We start from the raw sequence: 26,140 nt of genomic DNA, 5'->3' as shown, positions 1-26,140 counted from the left end.
CCGGGCGTATGCTAAAGCCGGACGCACCAGCTTGCCCGTGGCCATCAGCCTCAACGGGGTCGTCGTCGGAGGCCTCCTGCACCGCCACGCCAAGCCTCGGCCGGCGTCTAAGCTGGCTGTCCAAGCAGGCATATAGCCGCATATAACCGCAGCCCGCAGAGCGCACCGCAGACGGAGTCGCTGCCGCAGCCCTGTCGCACCGCCCTCGTGAGACTGGCCACCCCGTCGGGAGAGCCCTAGGCGTCCAGCGATGATTTCGGATAGCATATAGCCGCAGTCGCGAATCACCACGGCCCATCGGCCAGCCGCATCGCCGCACACCGCCCGCCATCGAGCCGAGTTCAGCTTGCCATTGCCAGTGCTCGCAGCCAGGCAGAACGCTCGTGCGCTGTGTTGACCTACCTTGACTTCCGTGGGTGTGGTCGATGTGATCCGAGCCTAAGTAACGATTTCCACCAAATTTTTTCACTTCAATATCCACGATCACGATCCACGCCACGACCGCTACAGCAAGCAGCGCAAGCTCGGGTCCGCAGTTTCGCCGGCAGCAGCAACAGGCCACAGGCCACGGACAGCAGGTGCAGCCACCAGTGGCAACTCGGGTCAGCAGACTCGGATCAGCAGACCAAATGCCTACAAGGACGCAGACGCGGACAGCGACGAAAACGGCGGCGCAGGGCCGGCGGGCCGGCGGGCCGGCCGCCAAGACCGGCGGCAGGGCCGGCAAGGCGCGCGGCGCGGTCAGCAAGCCGACGCCCAAGCAGAAGCAGCAGCAGAAGCGCGAGTACGCGCGGATGCTGGGCGATCTCGGCAGCAGCGCGGCCGCCGCAGACGGCAGCGACATGAGCGACGCGGCGCTGGCGCAGCTGGTCAGCTCGGTGGCGGCCGCGGACCCCGCGCGGGCAGCGGCGGCCGCCGCCGAGAGCCGGGCGGCCGCGGCGCGGGCAGCCGAGGCCAAGGCGGCCGCGGCCGCAGCGCGCTCAAAGTCTACAAACGAGCTCAACGCGTCGCTGCTCGCGCAGCTCGAGCAGCTCGACGGGCTGGAGGGATAATGATTGTCATTAGGCGGCGGTGCCGCGGCGTTAATACATGTTTACGACCGAGAACGGACGATCTTGGTGCGCACAAGCGCGCACAGCTCGTCCAGGCGGGCCTGGCGGTCGTCGGCCGAGTGGACCGAGGCCAGGATGCTAGTGCACTGGAGCAGCGACAGGACCAGCGGCTGGGGCACGGGCATGGTCTCGGACGCGCAGATCTTGAGCAGCCGGGACATGATGGGCAGCACGACCCAGTCGCGGAACGAGATCATGGTGAGCTTGCGCACGCTGCGCATGTCGCGCGGGACGACCTTCTGGCGGTCGAAGAAGCGCGCGGACTCGGCCGGGCCCATGAGCGGCCCGGCGCCGTCGAACTCGCTCTGGAGCGGCAGAAAGACGGCGTCGCAGTAGGGCAGGATCGAGCGGTAGAAGAACCGCCAGAGCTCGACGGTGCGGACGACGAGCTCGTCGTCGCGCAGGTGCAGCAGCGTGGTGTCGAGGCCGGACATGCCCGTGCGGAGGAGGTCGCGCACGTCGGCGAGCAGCGTGGTGGGGTCGCGCTCGGCGATGCGGCGCTTGATGTGGATCGTCACGCACTTGTTGAGCGTCTCGACCGGCACGATCAGGCCGTCGCCGGTCAGCAGCGGCGTGACCTTGGTGCACACAAACGGCCAGACGTCCTCGAGCTCGCCGATCTTCTCGAGGTCGCGCGCGGACATGTTTTTGACGTCGAGCATGGAGATGCTCTTCTGCAGGCCGTACGGCGCGTACACCGGGCTCGACGGGTTGAACGAGTACAGCGACGCGTCCGAGATGAGCTTCGAGTTGGACGACGAGGACGACAGGATGGCGCCCGTGTGCGACTCCTTGCGCGAGCGCAGCAGCAGGTGGTGCTTGTGCTTCTCCTTCTCGGCCACGAGCGTCGTCTGGCTGGCGGCCGGGCCGGCCGGCGACGGCCCGGCCCCGCCGGGCGACGTCAGCGTCGAGATGGTCGAGGACGAGCTCGCGAGAGAGAGCGAGGACGAGCCGCGGGTGACGAGCGTGAGCGGCGAGCTGCCCGGGGGGGGCGGCGAGCCGCCGAAGCTGCGGCGGGGGACCTCGAGCGTGCCGGCGACGAGCGTGGAGGCTGAGCCGGCGCCAAAGGCCGAGTAGCTCGTCGGCGCGGACGAGCCGTAGAGCATGTCGGGCGACTTGGACGACACAAAGAGCGCCTGCTGGCCGAGGGTGGCCAGCGACGTCGAGCTCGAGGCGGCCGAGTTGGACGCCGAGTAGTACGCGTCGCCGAGCACGCCCTGGTTCGAGAACCCGCCGGGGGCGGCGCCGGCGACGGCCTGCGCCGGCAGCACGCGGTACTGGTGCTCGCCGTCGGCCGCGGCCGCGGCCGACCCGGCCGAGTTGGACCGCTGGGCCGGGCGCAGGCTGCCGGCGCTGTCGGCGCGGGCCGGCGCCAGGTGGCCCGAGAACGAGCCGCCGGAGTTGCTGCGCTGCTTGGCGACCGTGCGCGCCGGCTCGCCCTTGTCCTTGTCCTTGTGGCGGCCGAGCTTGTTGAGCGAGAGCGACGACTCGTTGCGTCGCGAGAAGAACTTGCTCTTGGACAGCGAAGGCCGGTGGTGGTCCTTGAGCAGGCCGAGCGAGGCCGCCACGGCGGCCATCGACGACGTGCTCGACGACGACACCGCGCCGCTGCCGTAGCCGTGGTGGCCCTTGCCGGACGTGAACGGCGTTGCGGTCGAGATCGTGCCGAAGCTGTTGCGCCGCTGCTTGGTCGTGGTCACGTAGTTGGACGACGCCGACGAGTGCATCGTCGGCGGCACCGCGCTGGCGCTGTGCGGGGCGGCCGCCACCGTGGCCGACGCGGCCGCGGCCGTCGAGATCTTGCCGGACAGCAGCGGCTTCTTGCGCGTCACAAACGACGACGCGGGCTTGGGCAGCGGCCGCTCGTCGCGCGCCGTCGCCGCCACGGACGCGGCCGACGCGGCCGAAGCGGCCGACGCGGCCGACGCGGACGCCGCCGCCGCGCTGGGCACGCTGGCGATGCTGCCGGGACCGGGGCCGGCCGGCGGCCGGCCGTCCGCGGCGGACGCCATCGGGCAGGGGGCGCGCGCGGTCGCGGGCGGGATGCGGGACGCTGGAATCCGCCGGGGCTGCGTCCGGGGGCGTGCGCGCGGTGAACAAGCCGGGGGGAGCTGTCACCGGCTGCGGTCGCTTCAGGCCGAGGGTAGGCCGGGGGGTGTGCGTGGGGGGTCTAGGCTGAGGCTGGGCGAGCGCACTGCTGGGACCATGCGCTCATCGTGTCGTGCCGACGGCTGCAAGTCTGGGGCTGTCGATCGCGGCCTGGCTGGGGTCCGGGTCGTGCTGGTTGGTTTGCCAGTCGGGAAGAAGGGTTAGGGCTCTTGGCGGCGTAGCGGCCGCAGTGGGCGCGTCATGCGCTGCGGCTGGGCCGGCGCACGAGCCGCACGCGGTGCGGCTGACATGCAGGCACCGCGCAGCCATGTAGCCGCACGCCCGCGCGACGTATAGCCGCATATAGCCGCAACACCCTCGATCGCCGCCGCGCTCGCCGGCTGGGGGCGACTCACGAGTGGCTGCTGCACGGAGCCGCGGCGCGCGGCTCAGGCGAACCGCGGCTGCTCTAAAGAACTCGCCGCCAGAGACCCGTGACCGGCCCTGAATCACGGACGGAGACCCGTGACCGGTCCCGAGTCACGACCCAGGCTCACGACTCACATCCGTGCGGCTTTTGCTCCTAATGATACACGTAGATTACACCCTATGACTAGAGTACATAAAACAAAACAGCTCGTGTCGCGCCTACTCGACGATCTCGCCCTCCTCCGCGGACGAGTCGTTGTCGTCCTTGCGCGGAGACCTGGCCGGCTTGGGCTCGGCCTTGGACTCGGTTTTGGGCGCAGCCGTGGACTCGTCCTTTGACTCGGCGGCCACAGCCACGGGCTCGGTCTTGGCCTCGTCGGCCTTGGGTGCGGTCTCGGGGGGCTCCGCTGCGGTCTCGGTCTTTTCGGGCTCATCAGATTTGGATGAGGTCTCGGCGGGCTTGTGGGCGGACTCGTCGGACTTCGCGAACTCAGCGGAGACTTCCTTGGCGGGGGACTCCTTGGCGGGCATATCGTCCGCAGCCGGCGCGTCGGTCATGTCGACGTCTTTGGACTCGTCTTTGGATCCGTCTTTGGACTCGTCTTTGGCCTCGTCTTTGGACTCGCCCTTGGACTCGTCTTGGGCCCCGTCTCTGGACTTGTCTCTGGACTCGTCCTTGGACTCGCCCTTCTGCTCATCCTTGGACTTGTCTTCGGGCTCGTCTGTGGACTCGTTGGCCGCAGCCGACTCGACAGCGGACTCCACCGAGGCCGGCTCAGCCTTGGGCTCCTGCTTGGACTCGCTGGGCGGCCCGTCATTTGGCGCTTCTGACTCGGCCTTGGACTCGTCCTTGACCTCCGGCTCGGGCTCGGCCTTGGACTCGTCGTTTGCATCGGCCATGGCCTCGTCCTTGGCCTCGACGGCAGCCTCTTCCTTGGCCTCCTCCTTTGCCTCTTCCTGTGCCCCCTCCTTGGGCGGCTCCGGGCCGTCCTTGGGGTCAGACGGCGCCGGATCGGTCGCGTCCGTGCCGGCCTTTGTCTCGACGCCGTCAACATCCATGGGCTCGGTTGCCGGCTCCGGCTCGGCAGCCGTGTCGGCCATCTCGGTGTCAACCGGTGCGTCCGGGTGAGGCACCAGCGGCGGCAACGGCTCCGGCTGGGTCTTGGGCGGCAGCTCGTCCTTGCGCGGTGGCGGCTTGGGCACGCTGATGACGGCCGGCGGCGGCGACGGGGTCGGCTGCGGCGTGGCCGAGGGCGACGCGACCGGGCCCACGGCGACCTCGCGGCTGGCGCCCCACTCGGCCAGCCGCTGCTTCTTCATGGGGCCGCCTCGGTCCTCGGCCTTGCCGCGGCGCACAAAGCGCACGTTCTCGATCTGGAACGACATGCCGTCGTGGCCCTTGAGCCACGAGCGCGAGTTGAGCTCGTGCTTGTACGAGCCCACGTACCGCTCGAGGCGCGGCAGGATGCGGATGGTGGCCACGCAGTCGGCCTCCTTGAGGTAGAACACGCGCGTGTCGGGCACGGCCGTCGGCCGCGACTCGTCCGCAGCCGGCCGGTGCGGTAGGTAGCCCTGGTGGTACAGCGCGGCCACGACGTCCGAGTCGTCTGTGTAGATGTCGGTGCCCCAGAGCTCGCGGTGCAGCACGTGCGGGTTTTTTTCGCGGTTCAGGAACCGGTACGGGATCCGGATCTGCAGCACCGCGTTGATCTGGGCCTCGACCAGGCCGCGCGGGATCAGGCTCTCGCCGGCGACGGTCAGCAGCGACTTGGTCACGAGGTCGCCGTAGGTCGGCGCCGGCCGCACGTACTTGGCCGAGTCTGGCGTCGGCGTGTACACGAGCGAGCCCAGGTGCAGGCGCGGGAACCGGTCGGCCGCGGCCAGGGTCTCGTCACTGCGCACGACCAGCCGCGGACCGGGCGCGGCGTTGGCCGACGCCGGCCGGCTGGGCGGCCGGCTGGGCGGCCGGCTCCGCCGGTGGCCGGGCGAGCCCGGTGATGGCGGCTCGTCGTACGAGCCGCCCATCGACGGCCGGCGGCCGTACTCGTCGCGGTCGAACCGCGCGTGCATGCCGGGTCCGCCGGCCAGCGGCGGCAGCGTCGGCAGTGCGGCGTGCGAGTGCATCAGCGGCGGCGGCAGCGGCGTGGCGCCGCCAACAGGCGAGCCGCTGCCGGAAGCGGACGGCCGGCGCCGGCTGTCGGCTGTCGGGTCGAATTGCAGCGGCGGCAGCGTGGGCCCGACCGTGAACGGCGAGGATTTGGATTGTTTCATCACCGGTGACCGGCCAGAGGGCACCAGGCCGGCTGCGGGATCGGGCGAGGCGGGCCGGGCCGGACGGGCGACCGCGGGCGGGTCGGACGGCCGGTCGGCGGAGGCCACGGCGGGCGCGGGCGGCGACGCGGCGGCCAGGAGCACTGGCAGTGGCGCCGGATGGAAGGCCTGGACTGGAGGCGCGTCAGGTGGCGCCTGCGGGGACCCTGAGGGATGGATGCTGATGCCGGACGGGCGCGACTGTGATTGCGCAGATGATGACCACCCGGACTCGTCTGCTTGTTTTTTTCCCTTTTTTTTGGCGTTTTGTCTGCGCTTGGCCGGCCGCTCCCCCCCGGCCGGGACATCGCCTGCGGGCCGCGCGCCGGCCGGCGCAAACACAAACGCGGGACCGAGGCCGGCCGCGGGGCCAGGGTCGGCGGCGCGCGCGGAGCCGGCTGGCCGTGGTGCGGAGGCGGGCGTGGGCGCGCGCGCGGGCGCATTGCTGGCGCCGATCGGCCGGCCGGCGTCGCTGGCGCGGCTCCAGGATCCAAGCAGGCTCGAGATCGACATTGGCTCGGTCGATCCGGTCGAGTGGGCCGCGGGCGTCGCAGATGCCGCGCGACCGGGCGAGGTCAGAGGTCCTGCGGGTGCTGATGTGGGCGGGGGCAACGCCGTAGCCGCCGGCCGACCGGCGGGATCAGTCGGCCAGCTCGCGCCGGCAGCGGCTGCTGTGGCCATGGCCGCGTCGAACGGCACGGCCGAGATCACAGGAAGCATGGCGGCGGCAGCGGCCACGGCCTTTCCGCGGACGCGGCCATAGCGATCGTCGCGGTCGTAGGGCCTTGAGTCACCGGCAAAGGCAAAGCCGTAGGTGTCGCGGCCAGGGCCGGTCTTTGCTTGTCCAACGGGTGCGGCCAGCACGGCCTGGTCCTGACTACGTAGAGCAATGTTTACTATACGATCCTTACGAGCCGCCGTGGATGAGCCCGCCAACGGCCGATCGGTGTCGTCCGGCCGGCTCGAGTCTGCGTCCGGCCACGTCCACGAGCCCGGTGGAGGCTCTGTGCGCCTGGCCATGACAGTCACACGTAGGGCTCTGTGGTGCGCTGTGGACCTAGGGTTAGCTGCGCCGTCGTCCTGGTACTGTCCGTCGTGGTGGTTCTGCTGGGGACGGCGGGCGTTTTATGCCCCGCGCAAATGGGCGGAAATGGCCTGCGCTGGCCCGCGTGCTGCGCGCCGCACCCGCTAGCCGCTTGAGGGCAGGCCGCACGCCGCCGCGCCATCTCCCGGCGATCTGCCGGCGCGGCATAGCACGGTAGTTGGCGCGGCCGGCGGCGGGCCGCGACGCGGCGGCGAGCGCGCACAAGGCTGGCCCCGCCGGCTGCAGCCGACGGCCGGATGGGCTACGCGGGCGGGCCACCCCGCAGACGGGCGCTGGCGGTGGCCCCGCGGCCGGTTGCAGCTAGCGGCGGCCGGCAGTGGCCAGCAGACCAGGACGACATGCGCGGCTGGAAGACGGGGCCACGGCGGACGGCGAGCCGGCGCGCGCACGGCGCGTGATCGCGACGGCGCCCCTGCGAAGCCTGCGGGCCCCGCGAGCCCCGCGGGCCCCGCGGTCGGACATGCCGCGGCGCGCGGGCGGCGCCAGAGTACGCTACACGCATGATCGGGCATGCACGCGCAGCACGATTGCGCCCCTGAATGAGTCCCATGACTCCGCCGCCACAGAGAGCGCGCGGCCGACCGTCCTCACGGCGCACGTTTGCCCACAGATCACCAGCTACAGCCCCTTTAAAACGACCATCGACCTCGACAGATGCAATAAAGGTTTGCGTCAGTTGCCGGTAGTGCAATAGCAACGACACGATGCCCAGAGTCATGAGCAAGCCCAGCGGACTCCGGACGGGTTTCAAAAATAAGAGTAACAAACAAAGTCCCTAATAGAGACGTTTCAGTTGTTACACTGAAAAGAACAGATACTACACTTGATCTAAGCCAAAAGGCAAAGAGAGTTAAGGAAAAAAAAAAAGAAGCTTCGCTTCGGGGCAGACGAGCCTTTATATAGTCGCAGGGTAGGGCTTGACCGCGCGATGGGTAGGGTACGCGCGGGCTGTGATTGGCCGCATCACGTGACGGTCGCGTCGCGTCACGCTCGCTACTGCGGCGGACCAGCAGCCGAGCCGCGGCCGGCAGCGATCCGCGGCCTGGGGCGGCCGGCATTGGCAGCGGCCGGCCGAGCCAGCCGCCGGCCGCAGCCGCAGTGGCTACGTGGCCGACACGGCGGCCGTACGGCGGCCGTACGGCGGCTGCGCGGCGGCCAGGCACAGGCACAACCAGCCGCACTCGGTGCGGCGCATGCTTCACGCACTTGTTTGGTACGCCGCCTCCGTTCACGGCGACAGAATCGCCCACCAATTGTCTCGCTCGTAGCCCGAGCCCACGATCCGCGCGCCCACCGCGCGCGCGTCGTTCTCGAGTTCGCCCTCGCAGTAGAGGTGGTAGTACCGGTGGTGCACTTCGCCGGACTGCAGCACCCACGGGACCATGACGTCTTGCGGCTGGCCGGCGCCCCAGCCGCGGCGCGACGAGCTCTGCTCGAGCGCCCAGACCGAGACCAGCGCCTGTCCGTCCGGCCGCAGCAGCCGGACTAGTGCCGCCAGTGCGGCCTGCCGCCGCTCCGGCGTCGCCAGGTGGTGCACGACGGCCACCGAGATCGCAAAGTCGAACCGGCCCGGCGGATGCGGCAGATCCAGGATGTCGGCCACGGCCACGTCCGAGGCCGGGCGGCCGACGGCGAGCGCGGCCAGCGCGGGCGATCTGGGTCAGCGTGGCCGGCGCAGACGTACCTGTCGGAGCCGGCGAGGAAAACGGTCGGATTCAGGCCGAGGTACTTGCCGTTGCCGCAGCCGGCGTCGACGCCGACGCAGCCGGGCGGTAGCGCGCGCAGGAACCGGTCGACCACAGGCCAGGGCTGTGGTCAGCGCGCGCGGTGCGGATCGTACCTTGTAGCGGGTGTTGGAGAAGTGGCCGGCGATCTGGTCGTAGACGGCGTGGACGTGGTCGTGCTCGAGCGCGGCCGGGTCCGAGGCGTCGACTGGCGGCGGCGGCGGCCGTTCGGGCGCGGCCGCCGCCTGGGCCGGCGCCGGAATCGCCGCGGGCGTGGGCGCGTCGGTGGCCGGAGAGTCCATGGTGACAAAAGGCGCGGTCGCGAAGATTCTCACACCACACCATGGCGGACGTGAACCTGTTTGTGAGCTCGGCCAACGCGACCACCGAGCGACGAATCTCTCCCGGATGGACGATCGCGCAGCTCAAGGCCAAGTTGGAGCCGATCTGCGGCGTGCCGCCGGTGTGGCAGCAGCTGGAGCTGTTTGTGGGCGCGGCCCAGGAGGGCGTCCGGATCGAGGCTGCGGACGAGGACCGGACGACGGTGGGCGCGTTTGAGCTCGTGCCGTACGCGCGGCTGCACGTGGCGGACCTGCGCCCGGCGAGCGAGCAGCTCGACCTGACCGACGTGGCCGCGGTGGATAAGTTTGAGCTGACGGACGCCGAATACGCGGCGCGGTCGGACACGGTGCTCGCGTGGAAGCGCCAGCAGAAGCTCGGGCGGTTCGCGGCGCCTGGTGCGGCGCACTTTGCGGCCGAGGCGGCGGCCGGCGGGGTCGTCGTCGGCGCGCGGTGCCGGACCGGCGACCGCCGCGGGACGGTGCGCTACGTCGGACGCGTGCCCGAGCTGCCGCGGGCGCCGGTGCCCGAGGACGACGACATATGGGTCGGCGTCGAATTCGACGAGCCGGTGGGCCGTGGCGACGGCAGGGCCGGCGGGCGCCGCGTGTACGCGTGCCGGCCGAGCCACGGCTCGTTCCTGCGGCCGGGCGCGGTCGAGATCGGCGACTTTGCCGAGGAGGACCCATTTGCGAGCGACGACGAGCTCTGATGTGTTTATTAATGCTACGCCGGACTGGCAAGCTGCGAGTTGTCCAGGGTGTCGGTGCCCTGCGCGAAGAAGAGCCGCGCGGGACGGCGGCCGACGTTGCGCAGGCCGTAGAAGTTGCCGCGGGGGACGACAAAGTGCCCGCCGCGGCCGAGCCGGAACGTGGTGTCGGTGACGGTGGCCTCGACGGCGCCGTCGACGACGCAGAACACGAGCGCGTTGTGCTTGGACGGCTTGACGGCCTTGTCGCCGCCGACGGGGAGGAACACCATGCCGGCGGCGAGAAAGTGGTTCTCGTCAAACGTCTTGGCGAAGAGGAACGACGCGTTGGCGGCGGCGACGAGGGGCACGGCCGCGCCGCCGACGGCGATCTTGCGCAGCTCGCGCGCGTCGGGGTCGCCGAACTGGAGCACCTCGGCGACGACCTCGGGAGGCTCGGCGGGCTCGGCCGCGGCCGGGCGCCCGCGACGTGCGGGCCGGCGGCCGCCCTCGGGCGAGTCCACCCGGATGATCTCCTTGATCTGCGGGAGCGCCGGGCCGGCCGCGCGCCGCTCGCCGAGGTTGTACACGATCCGCTCGTTGCGCCAGTACGCCAGTGGCTGCACGCGCGTGCGCTTGGAGCGCCGGATGCCGGCCGGCGGCGACGGCTCGACCGGCGCGGGCGCGTTGCCGAGAGCCCTGTCCAGCGACCGCTTGGCGGGCCGGCCGGCCGGCCGGCCGCGCCGCCGCGGCGACGATGGAGACGCCGGTGAGACGGGCTCCGAGAGTGACGACGCGGTCGCGTCGCTGTGCGGCGACAGCTGCGTGACGTCAGCGGACGCAGCCGAGCCGGCGTCGCTGTACGCGTCGTCGTCGTCGCTGGCAGCCGAGAACTGTGTGGCTGAGGCGAATGTGGCGTCGGCGGCGAGGTCCGACCCGTCCGACTCCGACCCGGGCTCGGAGACGGGATCAGACCCGGGCTCGGACCTGCGGCTGGACCTGCGGCTGGACTTGGGTCCGGACATAGGCTTAGGTTCGGGCTCGGCGTCGGACTCGGCGTCGGACCCAGCGTCGGACTCGACCACGCTGGCCGCGCTGGCCGTGGCCACACTGAGATCGTACACCGGCTGCGAGATGGTCGTCGTCGCCGTGACTGTGGCGACAGTGTCGTCTGCGTCGATGGACTCGTCCGCAGACTGGTCGAAGGACTGGTCGACGGACTGGTCGACGGACTGGTCGACGGATAGGTCCACCGGCTGGTCGACGGACTCGTCCGCGGACCCGCCGGACTCGTCCGCGGACTCGGCCGCCGGCTGGACGTCGTCCACGTCGTCCACGTCGTCCACGTCCTCTGCGTCCACGGTCGCGTCCGACGCATCGCTGTCCTGCTCCTCAAACCGCCGGGGCGGCCTGCGCAGCTGTGTCAGCGACCGCTCCGCCCGTCGGTCGAGCTCGGCCCGCGATCGCTCCAGCGACCGGCTGGCCGGGCTGCCCGGCGCCGGCGACCGTGTGCGCACGAGCGACTGCGACCCGACCGACCGGTTCGAGGCCAGCGATCGATTCGCCGTCAGCGACCGGTTCGCCGGCAGCGCGCTAGTCGTCAGCGACCGGTTCGCCGGCCGGAACGTAGCTGGCCGGTCAAAGGCCTCGAGCCGGTCGTCGAGCCGGTCGCGGCCGGTCGGCCGTGCAACCGTCGAGCGGTCGGCCGAGCGATCGGCCACGCGCTCGCCGAGGCGGTCGCCCGACCGGTCCGTCGACCGCTCGGGCTGGTCGTCGAACCGGCCCGACCGGTTCTCGCGGTCGGTCGGCCGGCCGAACCGTTCCGCGCCTGGCCAGTTGGTCGCGCGGTCGTGCCAGTCGCGGCGGGCATCGCGCAGGTCGTGGCGGGCGTCGCGACGGCCGTCGCGGCTGCTGTGGCCCACCAGTTCTACCGAGGTCTCGGCGTCGGGCTCGGCCCGTTCGTCGCGTGCCGCCGTAAAGTCCAGTCGCCGCGAAACCGGCTGGTTCGGCAGCGCCGCGCGCAGCACGGACGACGACCGGCGGCGCGGCGACGACCCGATCGCGGTCTTGACCGGTGTGCGGCCTGCCGTCAGCGCCGCAGCAGGGGTACTTACGGGGCAGGACCGGGTTGCGTCCGGCCGAGTTTTCGTTGTTGCGCGGCCACGCAGGCTCGCCGCTGATGTCCATGCTCTGCACCTCCGACACGGTGCGGTCGTCGGCCACCCGGGCCGGCGCGGCCGCGTCCGGCGAGAAGAACGCGTCAATGTCCTCCATGCCGTGGGAGTCGCGCCGGCCGGTGTCCTGGATCCGGATCCCGGTTTTGCTGCCGTCAGCGCGCCCGCGCACCGTCCTACCGCCCGGCGATGCCGACTGCAGCAAAGCTGCTGTGGCGCGCGCCTCGCGCGCCGGGGGACGCCATGCTGCTGTCAAGTGCTGCTGCCCTGGAGACCGTCGGCGGCGGCGCGGAGGTATCACTGGGTTACCCTGCGGACGCGTGTCACATGTCACGCGCCGCACGTCGTGCGGCGTACTGCGCCACTGTGGCGGGCGCCGTGGCGGTCCCGCCGGTCCGCCGCGCAGGCACGTTTGCGCTCCGCGCAGTTCCAGCCGCGAGCGTCGGCCAAGCGTCGGCCGCGCGCTGCTGAGCGGTCTGCACACGGTCACCGGCCGATCGGCTACCCTGCTCCGGCGCTGCCGTCTCACCGTCCCTGATGTGCTAGACCAGGGCGGGCCAACGCGTAGTTTTAGTACGAGTCTGCGCGATGTTTGATAGAATCCTATCAAACAATCCCCAGAAAACGGTCACGCAAACTGCAGCGACCCGTTAACACACACAATCGGCCACAGAACGCCGGCAAGGACACAGGACGGTAGATAGCCGCCCTACAAAGGTCGTTCTATCCACGACTATCCGCAGCGCTGCAAGATCGCGCGGAAGGCGCCGACGCGCATAGAGGCGCATAAGACGAGCAGGCAGCCGCAAAGAAGCCCCCAGCACAGCTCAGCGACCGGGTCGGCTCAGCAGCGGTCCAGCAGGTAAGCAACAGCCACCAGACAGACATCTGGCAAACAGATGTACAGACGGCTGACCTGACGACACCACAGTCGACCGGATTCCGCGTCGATCGAGTCCAAAGACACGCCCGCTGGCAATTGCAGCGAGCTCGCACTCGATTCTGTTAGCCTCAATCATCCAGCATAGCACGCAATGACTGTCGAAGACGTTGCCATTAAGTACGAGGCCGCCAGCGAGCAGATCGAGGACGAGAGCGAGAGTCCGCAGGAGTTCGTAGGAGAACTCAAGGGGGAGGTCAAGCACGAGCCCGGCTCGGACAGCAACCACCAGGTTCCCGGGCTGCCCGTGGGCGACGAGTCGTGCACATATCTGTCGCCGATCCCGGCTACAATCACGGACGGGGCGCCGTGCGTGCTCGGCGTGGACGAGGCCGGACGAGGCCCGGTGCTGGGCCCGATGGTCTACGCGGCGGCATACTGTCTCAAGTCCTACAAGGACGAGCTGGCGACGCAGGGGTTTGCCGACAGCAAGGTGCTGACGGCCGGCGCGCGCGAGGCGCTGCTGGAGCGCATGTGCGACAGCAGCGACCTGGCCGGGCACATCGGGTGGACGACACGGACGATGAGCGCGCGGGACATCTCGGCCGGCATGCTGCGGGCACAGCAGCGCGGGTCGAGCAACCTGAACGAGCAGGCGCACGACGCCACGATCGCGCTGATCCGCGGAGTGGCGGCGGCCGGCGTCAACATCGCCGAAATCTACGTGGACACGGTCGGCCCGCCCGGGACGTACCAGGCCAAGCTGGCGCGGCTGTTTCCGCACGCGCAGGTGACGGTCGCCAAGAAGGCCGACTCGCTGTACCCGGTGGTGTCGGCGGCGTCGGTGGCGGCCAAGGTCACGCGCGACGCGGCGCTGGCCACGCGCGCGGACGGCGCCGAGTGGGGCAGCGGGTACCCGTCGGACCCGCGCACGTCGCGGTGGCTGGCGGGCGCGGTGGACCCCGTGTTTGGGTGGGAGCCGATCGTGCGGTTCTCGTGGCAGACGGCGCGGGACGCGCTCACGCGCGGCGGCGCCGCCGCGGTCGACTGGTAAGTGGCGCGACGGGCGCGCTGACGGCAGGCCCGAGGAGGACACGCTGGCGAGCCTGCGGCCGCGCGCCACGGTCGGCTGGTTTGGCTCGGCGGTTGACTTTTGATGTATTCGCTAGCAGCAGCGGCGGCCGGCGCCGGCGTCGTCGGCGGCGAGACCGCCCTGGTACTTGGCCTGGTTGATCTTGATGCCGTGGGCCTTGTCGGCGAGATCGAACCGGCCGCCCTTGATCTTGTAGTAGATCTCGCGGGCGACCTGGAGATAGGCCTCTTCAACGCGGTCGCCGGTCTTGGCCGAGGTCTCGACAAAGTCCATCAGGCCGTTGGCGGCCGCCCACTCGCGTGCCTCGGCCACCGAGACCTGGCGCTGGCTGTCGGCGAGGTCGCACTTGTTGCCGACCAGCAGCACGCTGATCTCGGGGTCGGCCTGGGCGCGCAGGTCGGCGAGCCACTCCTGGACGTGCTCGAACGTCTCGCGGCGGGTGACGTCGTACACGAGCAGACAGCCGGTCGCGTTGCGGAAGTACGACCGCGTGACCGCCCGGTAGTGCTCCTGGCCGGCCGTGTCCTGGTGTCAGCGGCGCTGGCAGGTGACCTACCCAGATCTGCAGCTTGATGAACACGCCTTCGTCCACGGGCACGATTTTGGACCCAATTTCGGCGGCAATTGTGACGTCGTGGACCTCGTTGAACGTGTTGTCCGTGAGCCGGATCGTCAGCGACGACTTGCCGCACGCCCTGCGGTCAGTGCGTCCGGCGACCTACGTACGAGTCTCCGATCATGACGATTTTGGCGATGTAGTCCCACGTCTTGGACGCCATCGCGGTGTTTTCCTGTCGGTGCGCGCACGGGCGCGGGGTCTGCAGCGGAGCGGGCGGCGGGACGGTCGGGCGGTCGGGTGTAGAGGCGGGCGCGGGTCTGCGCGGGCGTCGACGGGTGCGGTGCTGTTCGCGTGGACGGCGGCGGAAGTGGCCATCGGCGCTGGGACGACCCCTGTGCACCAAACTCCGTGACACTAGTGCCACATCTGTAACAAATTTACGGCTATGTGGCGCCATCTCCCGCGCGCCGCCGCATTTGGGCCGAGGCCCGCTTATCGGCGGACGCCGCGATAGCAGCTGCCAGGGTCTGGGCGAGGTCCATGGTCTATTACTATATCAGCGACGGCGCCGAGTACTCTGCCGCCCGCGTGCCGGCCGGCACCGAGGGGTAAAGGTGCGCGTCGAGCGTGTCGGGCGCGTGCGTTGGCGCCGGGCCCAGCGACGCCAGCGCGGCGACCGCCGACGGTGCCGACGTCTGCTCGTCGTAGTGGAGCAGGTCCGGCGCGGGCGACATGGCGCGGCCGTAGCGCGCAGGCGAGAGCGCACGGCCGGCAGGCGAGAGCGCGCGGGCTGCGGGCGAGAGCGCACGGCCGGCGGGCGAGAGCGCGCGGGCGGGCGACATGCCGCGGGCGGGTGACTGCTCGCGCAGCCCATACCCGGGAGTTGCCGAGCGGAAGGCCGGGTAGGGGTTCGCCGCCGGGTATGAGGTTGTTGCCGGGTACGCGCTCGTCGGGTAGGGGCTCGCCGCCGGGTAGGGGCTAGCCTGGGCCGACCCGCCGGAGTACGCCGACGGCGCCGGCGCCGACGCGTAGCTCGGCTCGGAGGAGTATGCAGAGTAGGCCGCGGACGGCGCAGCCGCCGCGGGGGGCGCGGCCGGCGGCGCGGACGCCGCTGGGGCCGACGGCGCGGGCGGAGCCGGCGCCGACGCGTAGGGAGACGCGTACGACGACGGCGGCTCGGTTGAGGCCAGCGGTGGGAACGACGGCGCGGCCGACGGGCTGGTCATGTCGTAGGCCGGCGCGTCAGGCGCGGACGGCGCGGACGGTGCAGAAGGGGCCGACGGTGCTGCAGAGTATGCTGAGGGCGCGTAACCCGGGTCGGGGTAGCCCATACCCGGCGTTTCAGGGGCCGACGGCGCACTCGGCGCATAGGACGGCGGCGCCGACGGCTCGGCCCCGTAGCTCATGGGCGGTGCGTCGGAAGCAGGGTACGTCGGCGCGTACGACGGCGCCGACGCCTCTGTGTTGTAGCCCATCGGGGCGCTGGCCGGCGGGTAGGCCGGTCCGGTCGGGTTGTAGGCCATCGGAGCAGACGGAGCGGATGGAGCGGACGGAGCGGACGGCGCGGCCGGCGCATTGCTGTACATGTGGGAAGCAGAGGACGGCGCGGAAGGCGCCGACGGAGCGGATGGCGCCGACGGCGCCGACGGAGCGGACGGAGCGGCCGAATAAGGGCTGTAGGTCGGAGCGGACGGAGCGGACGGCGCGGACGGCGCCGACGGCGCGGGCGTGGGCGCCGACGACAGCGTGCTGTACGGCGACGGGCCGGTCGGGCTGTACGGCGACGCCGCGCCGTACAACGGAGCGGATGGGGCGGTCGCAGGCGCGGTCGAGGCTGCGTAAAGCGGAGCTGACGTCGTCGTCGGAGCCGCAAACGACGAGCCTTGGTACGGCTGGTATGGCGCGTACGACGGATAGCCAGTGTCTGGGCGCTCAGGCTCGGCACCGTACGCCGAGCTGCCATAGGCTGTCGAGCCGCCGTAGGTAGGTGCGCCGCCGTAGGCAGCGGAACCGCCGTAGGACGGGTTGTAGCCTCCGTAAGGCTGCGAATGCGTCGCCGTTGGCGACGTGCGCGTGCCAAACCGGTTGTAGGCCATGGCCAGCTTGTCCTCAAGGACCTTGTCGTAGAGCCGGACGGCAGCGGCGAGCTTGCCGTGGATTTCCACCAAAGCATCGTACTTGCCGATGGTGTCGCCGACGCTGCGGGACATCTTCGGACGCAGGCCGCTGACGTTGTCGTAGAGCTCCTGCACGCGGGGCTCGCGCAGGATGGAGCCGGGCGGTGCCGTCTGCAGCCGCTCGACAAGGGTCGAAAACAGGGCGATGTTGTCGAGCTCAGCCCGGGTCAGGTCCTGGGACCGGGCCGGGCCGGCCAACGGCGGCGGCGCAAACGCAGGCGAGGCCGCAGCGGCCGCAGCGGCCGGAGCGGGCGCCGCAGCGGGCGCCGCTGCCGGCGCCGCGGCCGACGCCGGCGTCTCGGCCATGTCGCGCAGACTGGCCTCGATGGCAGCCCGAATGTCCGGGTCTTCCTCCTCGACGGGAGCCGGCGGCGGCGGCGCGGCCGCCGGTGGACGAGAATCCTCGAGCGAGAGCTTGAGTGCCTTGGCCAGGTCGTCCTCGACAGGCTTGCGGGCGCCGTCGTGGCGCGAGCGACTGCGGCCGCGGCCCTTGGGGTGCTTGGCCAGATAGCAGCCGTCGCAAACACGCACGGGCTGGACGATGCCTAGGTGCGGCAGCGGCATGGTCTTGGACGAGCAGTTCTGGCAAAAGACGTTGCCGCAGTTGCGGCAGTGGTGCTTGCGGTTGGTGAACGAGAAAGGCGTGCGGCAGCGCATGCAGACCTCCGAGTCGGTCCAATCCGGCGGCGCGGACGAGTCAATGAACGTCGACGACACCTTGGTCGTCGCCGCCGGGAACTCGAAGCCCTGGGCCTTGAGCTCGCGGTAGACGGTGCCGACGTAGCTGAGCTGGAGCTGGCCCTCGAAGACCGAGGCCCACGTCTGGATCAGCTCGAGCATCTCCTTCTTGACGTCCGCGTTCAGTCCAGCCGGAACCTTGAGCAGCGACACGAAGTTGTCCATGAACTCGCGCGACGCCACCTCCACCAGGAAGTGGTTGCCGCCGTTTTTGACGCAAGAGTCGATCAGCTTGAGCGTGTGCAGCTGCACGTTCGGGTTCTTGTGGTTGAGCCGCTTTTTGAGCGACCGCATCGCGTCCTTGGGCGCGACCGTCTTGCTGCGGATCAGGTCGCAGATCTCGAGGCTCAGCGCCAGGTCCGACTCGCCCGTCGGCAGCGTTTCGGCGGTCGCGCGCTCGATCTGCTCGTCGAGCGCGCCGGCGGACGAAAACCACGACATCTGCAGGTTAGCATGGCCCGTGCTGCCGACAATGCGCCACGCTGCGCCACGGCGGCCATCTGCGGGGCGGGCGCCTCCGGCCGCCGGCGGCTATGCGCCACAGCGGGTATGTGCCTCTGCGACGAGCCTCCGGGCGATGGCGTCGAGGATGGGCCCTGCTGGCGGCCGTGTCCTGCCCAAAAGTTGCTATCCTCGACAGAGTCGCGCCGGAGGGTCGTCCATGGTAGGCCATATAGCCGCTGTGGCGCATAGCCGCAGTCTCCGTTGACCTCGTCGAGAGTGGCTGGCCCTCGAGCAGAATGCAGCCTCCCGCAAAGCAGACCCCCGGCGGGAGACCACCGGAGGCTTGTACGCAACGGCGCGACGGCGGCCATACGCCACTGCGGCTATATGCCACTGCGGCTATACGCCCACCGGAGCTCTCCGCGAGCGCCGCCAGAGGCACGTACGGGGCCTCGGACATGTAGCTGCCACGGCATAAAGGCCTCGGCAGTCCGGTCGGCGCCAGCGGCAAGTGAGGTCGTGGCGGATCAGACGCAACAGCGGGTATCAGCCGCACGAGATGCGGCGCATCGCGGCCACAGCCCGCCAGCGTCGCCGTCCGTGTCGCAGGCGCCCAGTGTCCGTAGCAGCTGTCGCTGCCGCGTGCCTGGCACGCCACTGCCTCCACTGCCGCCGTCGCCGCCGCGCCGTCGTCCTGCTGCAGTGGTCGCCGCTGTCTCCGTACGTATCCGCCAGCTTCCATCCGGCGCCCCGCATCGCGCGCACAGCCGTCGTGTCAGACTCACCTTCTAGCGTGTGTTCTAGTCGTGCTCCTCTCTATGTGCGCTCGCAGCCGTGGTGGCCGCTATTTATGTGGGAAGCCGCCTAGGATCTCAATCGCAGTGACGCAGACGCCCGTGTCTGCGGGCAAAGGCGAAGGAGAAGAGCGACGATAGCAAGGCGGCGCGCGGCGGGAGAGATGGGGTCCCAACCAGCACGCCGCGTGACGTCTGTGCCACAGCCGTCGCACTCCGGCCGTACGCGAGGCCCCACGTGACGTCAGGCCAACATCGTGATGCTCAATCGCCGGCGAGGCGCAGCTGCGATCGCGACGACCTATCGAGGATTCCAGACCCGCATCCGCCGCCCAGCACCCGTACGTGCCAGGCTGCGGTCCGCAGCGAGTGAATGAACGCATCCGTATCGACGGTAGGTGAACGCAGCCCGCGCGCCGCGCGATGGCGGCCGGAATTTGTCCGCGGGCCGGTGTGGGGAAGCCGGCAGCCGGCGTCCGACGGCGGCCACTGGCCAGAAGGACGGCTGGCGAGCTCGGCACGAGGCCGCGCAACATCTGCACACCCGCGCGCGTCTCATGCACGCTCTGGACAGCACTGACGGAGTCTAGGACCGCGTGTGATCGCCAGTGGAGACCTACCAGACAAGATGTCGCGGCCGTCGGGCCACGACAAGGCCGCGCTCAGCCTCGAAGAGCGGTTCCAGCGGCTACGCACGTCGGCGACCGACGGCGGGCCGGCCATCAAGCCGGCCGGGACCAGCGCCAGCGCGCGCAAGCCGGTGCTGGGCCCACGCGAGCCGACGGCGGTCACGAGCCCAACGCTACCGGCGTCGCTTGTGCCTTCGACCAATGGCCGTGCGTCACACCGCACGGCGGACGCGGCTGCCAGTAGCAACTACACGACCACGGCCGACGCCGGTCGGCCAGACGGGCATTACGAGCGGTCGCTGCCGCGGTCGCTGAGCTCGACGAACGTGTCCGGGACAATCGCGGCCGGACTGGCCAATGGCGGCCTGATGGCGCTGCCGTCCGTGCCGGACACGCTGCCCAGCCGACGCACGGCGCTGCGGGCGGCCGGCGGAGCCGTCAACGGCCACGGCCACGGCGTGAACGGGTCCGCCGTTGGACCCGGGTCGGGCTCCGGTTCGAGCTCGTCTTCTGGCCCCAGCTCCGCCAGTCGTCCGCGCAAGCCGCCAGCCAACTTCCCGCGCTCAATGACCGTGTCGGCCGACCGGCTTGCCGACTACATCGTCGACGTGCCCGAGCAGATCCTGCTGCTGGACGTGCGGCCGCGCGAGCTCTTTGACCAGGGCCACATCTACTCCAAGAACATTGTGTGCATCGACCCGTTCATCCTGCGCAACCGGCAGCGGTCGGACGCGCTCGAGGACGCGCTGGTGATGTCGCCGGACGCCGAACAGGCGCTGTTTGCCCGGCGCGACCAGTTCGAGCTGGTCGTGTTCTACGACCAGGACACCAAGCGGCTCGAGGGCCACACGCCCACGGGCAGCACGCAGCAAAACGCACTGGCGAACCTGGTCGACACGATCTACACGACCGAGTCGCGGCGCATGCTGCGCCGGCACCCGGTCCTGCTCGTCGGCGGCGTCGAGGCGTGGGTCGAGCACTGCGGGCTCGGCTCGTTGGCGCAAACGAGGACCGGGACCGAGCCGGCTCCCAGAGCCAGCGGTCCCCGGGTCCCCTCCAAAGCGCCGACCACGCTCTACGCGCCGTCGCACATCGACCAGGAGAAGGAGTGGCTGCGCAACCTGCACCGGCAGCCGCCGTCGGCGCTGGGCCGGGACACGGGCTCCGACAGCTCGAGCTACGGCAGCAGCTACAGCAGCCCCAGCGTCTACGGGTCGCCGCTGCCGGACACGGGCACCGGCGCGCTCATGGCGTCGTCGCTGCCGCCGGCGGCCGACCGCGGCGGCCCGCGCATCGTGCGCAGCATGAACGAGTACATCCGGAGCGTCCCGGACCTCGGTCCCAGCGATCTGGCCCGGCGCGCCAAGCCGCCGACGTACTTCTACAACGAGAGCGAGATCCCGGCGTACCGGCCGCCGCCGCTGGCGGCGGCCGTACGCACGGCGCCGACGACGCCGCTGCACTCGCTGGACAGCACGGCCACGCTGCCGCCGAGCCCGACCGTGACGCGGTCCGAGCGCCAGCACTCGATCGGCAACAACTACTCGGGCCTGGGCGAGGTCTCGGCCGGCACGACGGGCCTCAAGAACATGGGCAACACGTGCTACATGAACTCGGTGCTGCAGTGCCTGGCCGGCACCGGCCCGCTCGCGCGCTACTTCCTCAACGGGTCGTACCGCAAGGACATCAACGTGCGCAACCAGCTCGGGTCCAAGGGCGTGCTGGCCAAGGCGTTCGGCGACCTGCTGTCGGCGCTGTACAACGACCAGTGCACGTTCATCGTGCCCACGACGATGCGCGAGGTCACGGGCCGGCTGCGCAGCGAGTTCGCCAGCAACGACCAGCAGGACGCCCAGGAGTTTCTCAATTTTCTCCTCGACGGCCTGCACGAGGACCTCAACGTCAACGGCGGCCGCGCCGGGCTCACGCCGCTGACCGAGCAGGAGGAGCGCGTGCGCGAGAAGTTCTCGGTGCGGTACGCGTCGCTGATCGAGTGGGAGAGGTACCTCAAGTCGGACTCGTCCGTCGTCGTCAGCCTGTTCCAGGGCCAGTTCCAGTCGCGGCTGCGCTGCCTCACGTGCGGCTACACGTCGACCACGTACAACGCGTTCTCGTCGCTGTCGCTGCCGCTGCCGGCCGGCCGGACGGTCTCGCTCAAGGCCTGCCTGGACCTGTTTGTGTCGGAGGAGATTCTCGACAAGAACGATGCCTGGCTCTGCCCGGCGTGCAAGCAGCAGCGCAAGGCGTCCAAGACGCTGCGCATCTCGCGGCTGCCGCCGCTGCTGCTCATCCACCTCAAGCGCTTCAAGGTCAGCGGCCACTGGAGCAACAAGCTCGACACCTTTGTGGACTTTCCGACGGCCCACCTGGACCTGACGGCGTACTGGCCCGACTACGTGCCCGAGGACCAGTCCTGGCGCGACAAGTTCCCGCCGTCGGACCAGAACCCGCCGTTTGTGTACAACCTCTACGGCGTGGTCAACCACTACGGCTCGGTCCGCGGCGGCCACTACACGTCCTACGTCAAGAAGCTCAACAAGGGCTGGCTCATATTTGACGACAGCCGCGTAGCCAGCTGCCCGCAGGAGCGGCTGGTGTCCAAGGACGCCTACGTGCTGTGCTACGCGCGCGAGATGTCCTGATGCATGAACGACTCACGAGTGTATATTTGTTTTGGTTAGCATGGGGGCAATAGATTTACGCATTTAAGGGAGGCTTGAGTGGCGCACGGCGCGTGGCGTCCAGCCGCTGCTGTGCCGAAGCACGAGGGTCGGCGCGCGTCGGGCGCGGCGCGCCGCACGGGGTGCGGCGTAGGGTTTCGCAAACCCTAAGTGCGTGTTCTAGTTTTTTCTCGACATTCGGAGAGGTTCCGTCCCGTGACCGCGCTGGGTATAAATGCAGCCGCCAGTCCACGTTTTTTTCCCCAGCAGAGGCAACTTGATTCATCAAGCAATTGGTCGGTCAGCTCGTTCCTAGTGTTTCCACGGTAAGTGCGATCCGGAGCGCGCGCTCGGCCTGGCCGAAATGACGATAAAGATGCTGTGCACCAGTCCGAAGAGACTTGTACTCTTTCACGTGTGGACCAGTAATATACCCAAATTTCTGATACAGCGCGCTCCAAGCTGGGTGAACCATGCTGACAGACAGGTCCAAGATGGTGTTGCATAACCCGAACAACTGGTAACTACTTTCTGTTGGTTCTGCCCTGTAGTGCTGCGCGGGCGCAGCCGGGGACGGCGCGGCCGTCGGCTGCAGGCGGAAGGGGGCCGGCGGCCGAGCTGTACATAGAACAATGAACTTGAACGAGGCTAAAAAGAGATCCAGGCACTGGGTTGACAAGAACTGCGTAGAGTGGTCGAAGACGTACCTGGGCGATGCGCTGGTGGGCGCGAGCGCGGAGGCGGACGGCAACTCGGTGGCGGTGAGCGGGCTGAACAGCCTGAGCGGGGACGTGGACGTGAGCCAGCGCAAGGGCAAGGTGATCAGCCTGTTCGACGTCAAGGTCGTGCTGGACTTTGCCGGCAAGGTCGGCGAGGAGGACGTGGCGGGCACGATCACGGTGCCGGAGGTGGCGTACGACACGGAGGAGGACGAGTACGTGTTTGACGTGGCGATCACGAACGAGACGCGCGAGAAGCAGCCGGTGCGGGAGCTGGTGCGGCGGGCGCTGGTGCCGGAGCTGCGCAAGCGGCTGGCGCGGTTCGGCCCGGACCTGATCGCGGCGCACGGCGCCGACATCCAGCACCCGGTCGAGCAGAACAAGTCGGCGTACACGGCCGGGCACCAGAGCGGCGCCGCGGGCGGGTCGCGGACGGCGGCGCCGGCGGCCAAGCCGGCGGCCAAGGGCGAGCCGGCGTACAACACGACGACGGTCAAGATCGAGGACGTGTTCAACACGACCGCGGCCGAGCTGTACACGACGTTCATGGACGCCGGGCGCGTGGCCGCGTGGTCGCGGTCGCCGCCGGTGCTGGAGCCGGTCGAGGGCGGCGCGTTCGCGCTGTTCGGCGGCAACGTGACCGGCACGTTTGTGCGGCTCGTGCCCGACAAGGCCATCACCATGGCGTGGCGCCTGGGCTCGTGGAAGCCCGGCCACCACGCCGAGCTCACGGTCGAGTTCGACCAGGGCCAGGGCGAGACGCGCGCCAAGGTCTGCTGGACCGGCGTGCCCGTCGGCCAGGAGGACACGGCCCGGCGCAACTTCGAGGAGTACTACATCAAGGCCATCAAGCTCACGTTCGGCTTCGGCGCCGTGCTGTAGATAGGCACAAACATAGATAACAGACACCCAAAAGATCACAAAAAGAAGGACGGGGCGGGCCGGGCCGCCTATATGATGATACACTTGTTCTTCTTGCGGGGCATGGGCGGCTCGAGCGCGGCCACGATGGCCTCGTCGAACACCGTCTTGAGGCCCTTCTGCGTGAGCGCCGAGCACTCGACGTACTTGACCGCGCCCAGCTCCTTGGCCAGCCGCTCGCCGGCGTCGGCGTGCACCGGCCGCATCTTCTGCCGCGCCAGCCGCTCGAGGATGGTCTCGTCGTCGCGCAGGTCCACCTGCGTGCCCACGATCAGGCACGGCACGCCCGGGCAGTGGTGGCGCACCTCGGGGAACCACTTCTCCTTGACGTTCTCGAAGCTCGCCGGCGACGTGACCGAGAAGCAGACGAGGAAGACGTCGGTCTGGGGGTACGACAGCGGCCGCAGCCGGTCGTAGTCCTCCTGGCCGGCCGTGTCGAACAGCCCGAGCGTGTACGGCTCGTCGCCGATCCTGGGGTCAGCGCGCCCACCGGCCGACGTACATCACCGTGACCGCGTAGTTGTCAAACACCGTGGGGACATATTCCGCAGGGAACTTGTTGGTGGTGTACGATATCAGCAGACAGGTCTGGAGTCAGCGGGAACAACGAAACAAAGACGGCAATGCGGCGCATCCATCGCGGGCGACGGCCGGCGCCGGCCGCCGGCCGCTGGCCGGCTGCGGCCGCCCGCCGGCCGCCCGCCGCGGCCGCCGCGGCCGTCTTGGGCGCTCGCGGGCACTACCTTTCCGACAGCACCGTCACCGACGACAACGCATTTTATGGTCTGCATGAGCGCTCAGGGCCGAATACCGCGGCGCAACCTTGATCGACGATAGAACGGCTAGATAGGAGTAGACCGGCGGCGTGGCGAGTCTCGGTCAGGCTGAGGCGGCGCAGAGGGGGTCGTTGAAAATTTTGGCGTGAGGAAAAAAGTGGTGGTGAGCCCGGCAGGGATTTTAGGGAACCCGTACTCTGACGAACAAGGAGCCAGGTACCGGCGGCGGCGGCGGCCGCGGGCGCGGGCGTCACCGGGCCGGCGCGGGCGCGCCGCCGGTCACAGGTGTGACAGCTGACAGGTGTCAGGCTACGCGGCAGGGGCCAGGGTGGAGGATTATATGTACAGCTAGTAGTAGTCGCGGTCGCGGCGGCGGCGGCGGTCGCGCGACCGCCGGTCGCCGCGGTCCGGCGCGCGGTCGCCCTTGGCCTTGCGCGCGGCGACGCGGTCCTGCAGGTCCTTGTAGAGGGTGCGCATCTGGGCGTAGCCGAGGTGCATCTTGCCCGCAAAGTGGTCGGCCAGCCGGCGGTCGTTGTCCAGGCGCGACAGATAGGCCGAACAGACGTCGCAGACCTGCAGCTTCTGGTGGCCGGACGCGCCGCTGGTGTCGGCCATGAGCCGCAGGTCGCGCTCGCGCTGCGCGCGGTCGTACCGCTTGATCTTGACCTGGTGGTACTCCTGCAGGGCCTGCTCGACGAGGCCCATGTCGCCGAGCACGCCGATCTCGACGAGCGAGTCGTCGATGGACTCGCTGAACTCTTCGATCTGGCGCATCTGCCGTCAGCGGGGCCGCGCGCACACGTACCAGCTCCTTGGACTTCTCGACCTCGTCCGGCGTCTTGTCGAGCCGGCGCTGGGCGGCCTCGATCCGCCGGTTGCAGTCGAAGATGTACTTCTCGAGATCCTTGAGGTACTCGTACTCGAACTCGGCAAAGTCCCGCCCGCGCTCCTTCTCGCGCTTGTACTCGGCGCGGAGCGAGTCCGAGTGCACCTTGGGACACGTGCCCAGGTCCTGCTTGGTGTTTGTGAAGAGATCGTGGGGGCAGATGCCGACGAGAAAGCTCTTGCACACGCGCTGGTCCCGCAGCGACATCTCCTGGCGCTTGGCGCCGGGCCCGACAAGCGCCTCGGCGCCCATCAGTTGCTGCCGTCAGCTCGGCCGGGCGCGCACCTACCTCGAGCAACTTGCGCTGTTCTGCGGCCATGGCGATGCCGTGACGGGGGCGCGGCGCTTCCAGAAAAGTCCCACGGTTACCCGGCCGCCGCTCCCCGCTGGCCAAAAAATGGACGAGTCCGGAATCGAACCGGAGACCTTTCCCATGCGAAGGGAACGCGATAACCAACTACACTACACGCCCAGTGTCTGAAGAAACGACGCGCATGTGCGCCATGTGCGCGCACGCGCACCTGCGTACCCACTCGCGCGACTTGACGAGCCCGCCGCCGGCTCCGTGGGTCTCGCCACGGGTCTGCAGAAGGCCGCCTCGACGGAGTCGCCGCCGGAGACTCGTGGCACGCGTGAGCCTCCGGCGGCGACTCCGTCGAGGGTGGCCCTTCGGGCATACGCGTAGCTGAGAGCCGCACGTCGTGCGGCTCGGCTTCTCCCCAGAGCTCTGCCCGCAGGGCAGCCACCCCCGACGGAGTCGCCGCCGGAGGCTCGTTGCACGTGTGAGCCTCCGGCGGGGGGGCCCGGGGGGGGGGGGCCGCGGGGGGCCCCGGCGCGGCGCCCCCCCCCCCCGGGGGGGGGGGGGGCCCCCCCCCCCGCCCCCCCCGGCCGCCCC

At 69.8% G+C, this 26,140-nt stretch overlaps 13 protein-coding genes and 1 non-coding gene across 14 annotated transcripts; 4 read left to right on the top strand and 10 right to left on the bottom strand.

Annotated features, from left to right (window-relative positions):
- Positions 1 to 1,041: 1,041 nt before the first annotated feature.
- On the bottom strand, positions 1,042 to 2,003 carry V1510DRAFT_414397 (HbrB-like-domain-containing protein). The gene has a single exon (XM_066933413.1). It carries the CDS (start codon positions 1,772 to 1,774, stop codon positions 1,094 to 1,096), a length of 681 nt encoding a protein of 226 aa, XP_066789919.1. The 5' UTR covers positions 1,775 to 2,003; the 3' UTR covers positions 1,042 to 1,093.
- Positions 2,004 to 3,774: 1,771 nt separating this feature from the next.
- V1510DRAFT_414394 (uncharacterized protein) lies at positions 3,775 to 4,845 on the bottom strand. The gene has a single exon (XM_066933412.1). The coding sequence runs from the start codon at positions 4,728 to 4,730 to the stop codon at positions 3,849 to 3,851; it is 882 nt and encodes a 293-aa protein (XP_066789918.1). The 5' UTR covers positions 4,731 to 4,845; the 3' UTR covers positions 3,775 to 3,848.
- Positions 4,846 to 4,907: 62 nt separating this feature from the next.
- V1510DRAFT_363055 (histone deacetylation protein Rxt3-domain-containing protein) lies at positions 4,908 to 5,654 on the bottom strand (the record flags this gene model as incomplete). Its single annotated transcript, XM_066931116.1, has 1 exon — positions 4,908 to 5,654. A coding segment is annotated over one exon (747 nt), but the record flags the coding sequence as incomplete, so codon positions are not given.
- A 2,482-nt stretch (positions 5,655 to 8,136) lies between these two features.
- On the bottom strand, positions 8,137 to 9,183 carry V1510DRAFT_414389 (putative trna (uracil-5-)-methyltransferase trm9 protein). The gene is made up of 3 exons (XM_066933411.1): positions 8,885 to 9,183; positions 8,729 to 8,853; positions 8,137 to 8,699 (listed from the first exon to the last, which is right to left on the bottom strand). The coding sequence occupies exons 1-3, from the start codon at positions 9,068 to 9,070 to the stop codon at positions 8,273 to 8,275; spliced, it is 738 nt and encodes a 245-aa protein (XP_066789916.1). The 5' UTR covers positions 9,071 to 9,183; the 3' UTR covers positions 8,137 to 8,272.
- Positions 9,104 to 9,889, top strand: V1510DRAFT_414387 (CAP Gly-rich domain-containing protein). Its single transcript, XM_066933410.1, has one exon. It carries the CDS (start codon positions 9,112 to 9,114, stop codon positions 9,817 to 9,819), a length of 708 nt encoding a protein of 235 aa, XP_066789915.1. The 5' UTR covers positions 9,104 to 9,111; the 3' UTR covers positions 9,820 to 9,889.
- On the bottom strand, positions 9,793 to 10,391 carry V1510DRAFT_414386 (Mif2/CENP-C cupin domain-containing protein). Its single transcript, XM_066933409.1, has one exon. It carries the CDS (start codon positions 10,086 to 10,088, stop codon positions 9,834 to 9,836), a length of 255 nt encoding a protein of 84 aa, XP_066789914.1. The 5' UTR covers positions 10,089 to 10,391; the 3' UTR covers positions 9,793 to 9,833.
- Positions 10,392 to 12,750: 2,359 nt separating this feature from the next.
- On the top strand, positions 12,751 to 14,260 carry V1510DRAFT_327033 (ribonuclease HII-domain-containing protein). The gene is made up of 3 exons (XM_066930799.1): positions 12,751 to 12,831; positions 12,901 to 13,899; positions 13,931 to 14,260. Exons 2-3 carry the CDS (start codon positions 13,004 to 13,006, stop codon positions 14,004 to 14,006), a joined length of 972 nt encoding a protein of 323 aa, XP_066789913.1. The 5' UTR covers positions 12,751 to 12,831; positions 12,901 to 13,003; the 3' UTR covers positions 14,007 to 14,260.
- V1510DRAFT_414381 (ras family-domain-containing protein) lies at positions 13,989 to 14,845 on the bottom strand. The gene is made up of 3 exons (XM_066933408.1): positions 14,669 to 14,845; positions 14,499 to 14,637; positions 13,989 to 14,467 (listed from the first exon to the last, which is right to left on the bottom strand). The coding sequence occupies exons 1-3, from the start codon at positions 14,719 to 14,721 to the stop codon at positions 14,015 to 14,017; spliced, it is 645 nt and encodes a 214-aa protein (XP_066789912.1). The 5' UTR covers positions 14,722 to 14,845; the 3' UTR covers positions 13,989 to 14,014.
- Positions 14,846 to 15,027: 182 nt separating this feature from the next.
- V1510DRAFT_414379 (uncharacterized protein) lies at positions 15,028 to 18,261 on the bottom strand. The gene has a single exon (XM_066933407.1). It carries the CDS (start codon positions 17,855 to 17,857, stop codon positions 15,053 to 15,055), a length of 2,805 nt encoding a protein of 934 aa, XP_066789911.1. The 5' UTR covers positions 17,858 to 18,261; the 3' UTR covers positions 15,028 to 15,052.
- Positions 18,262 to 18,932: 671 nt separating this feature from the next.
- Positions 18,933 to 21,998, top strand: V1510DRAFT_414376 (uncharacterized protein). The gene is made up of 2 exons (XM_066933406.1): positions 18,933 to 19,048; positions 19,245 to 21,998. Exon 2 carries the CDS (start codon positions 19,283 to 19,285, stop codon positions 21,923 to 21,925), a length of 2,643 nt encoding a protein of 880 aa, XP_066789910.1. The 5' UTR covers positions 18,933 to 19,048; positions 19,245 to 19,282; the 3' UTR covers positions 21,926 to 21,998.
- On the top strand, positions 21,961 to 23,736 carry V1510DRAFT_414370 (activator of Hsp90 ATPase). Its single transcript, XM_066933405.1, has 3 exons — positions 21,961 to 22,269; positions 22,431 to 22,463; positions 22,608 to 23,736. Exons 2-3 carry the CDS (start codon positions 22,438 to 22,440, stop codon positions 23,542 to 23,544), a joined length of 963 nt encoding a protein of 320 aa, XP_066789909.1. The 5' UTR covers positions 21,961 to 22,269; positions 22,431 to 22,437; the 3' UTR covers positions 23,545 to 23,736.
- On the bottom strand, positions 23,463 to 24,620 carry V1510DRAFT_376034 (cell division control protein 42). The gene is made up of 3 exons (XM_066931556.1): positions 24,327 to 24,620; positions 24,086 to 24,171; positions 23,463 to 24,054 (listed from the first exon to the last, which is right to left on the bottom strand). Exons 1-3 carry the CDS (start codon positions 24,372 to 24,374, stop codon positions 23,613 to 23,615), a joined length of 576 nt encoding a protein of 191 aa, XP_066789908.1. The 5' UTR covers positions 24,375 to 24,620; the 3' UTR covers positions 23,463 to 23,612.
- Positions 24,621 to 24,683: 63 nt separating this feature from the next.
- On the bottom strand, positions 24,684 to 25,563 carry V1510DRAFT_414364 (uncharacterized protein). The gene is made up of 2 exons (XM_066933404.1): positions 25,165 to 25,563; positions 24,684 to 25,133 (listed from the first exon to the last, which is right to left on the bottom strand). Exons 1-2 carry the CDS (start codon positions 25,495 to 25,497, stop codon positions 24,708 to 24,710), a joined length of 759 nt encoding a protein of 252 aa, XP_066789907.1. The 5' UTR covers positions 25,498 to 25,563; the 3' UTR covers positions 24,684 to 24,707.
- An 80-nt stretch (positions 25,564 to 25,643) lies between these two features.
- On the bottom strand, positions 25,644 to 25,717 carry V1510DRAFT_t85. Its single transcript has one exon. It is a non-coding gene; the product is annotated as a tRNA-Ala (tRNA).
- Positions 25,718 to 26,140: the final 423 nt, after the last annotated feature.

This window comes from Dipodascopsis tothii, assembly GCF_038497935.1.
Source record: "Dipodascopsis tothii strain CBS 759.85 unplaced genomic scaffold V1510scaffold_9, whole genome shotgun sequence".
In the NCBI taxonomy this organism is placed as follows: domain Eukaryota; kingdom Fungi; phylum Ascomycota; class Lipomycetes; order Lipomycetales; family Lipomycetaceae; genus Neoaidaea; species Neoaidaea tothii.
The sequence above is the reverse complement of the archived record's forward strand: the minus strand, read 5'-3'. Positions and strand labels throughout refer to the sequence as shown.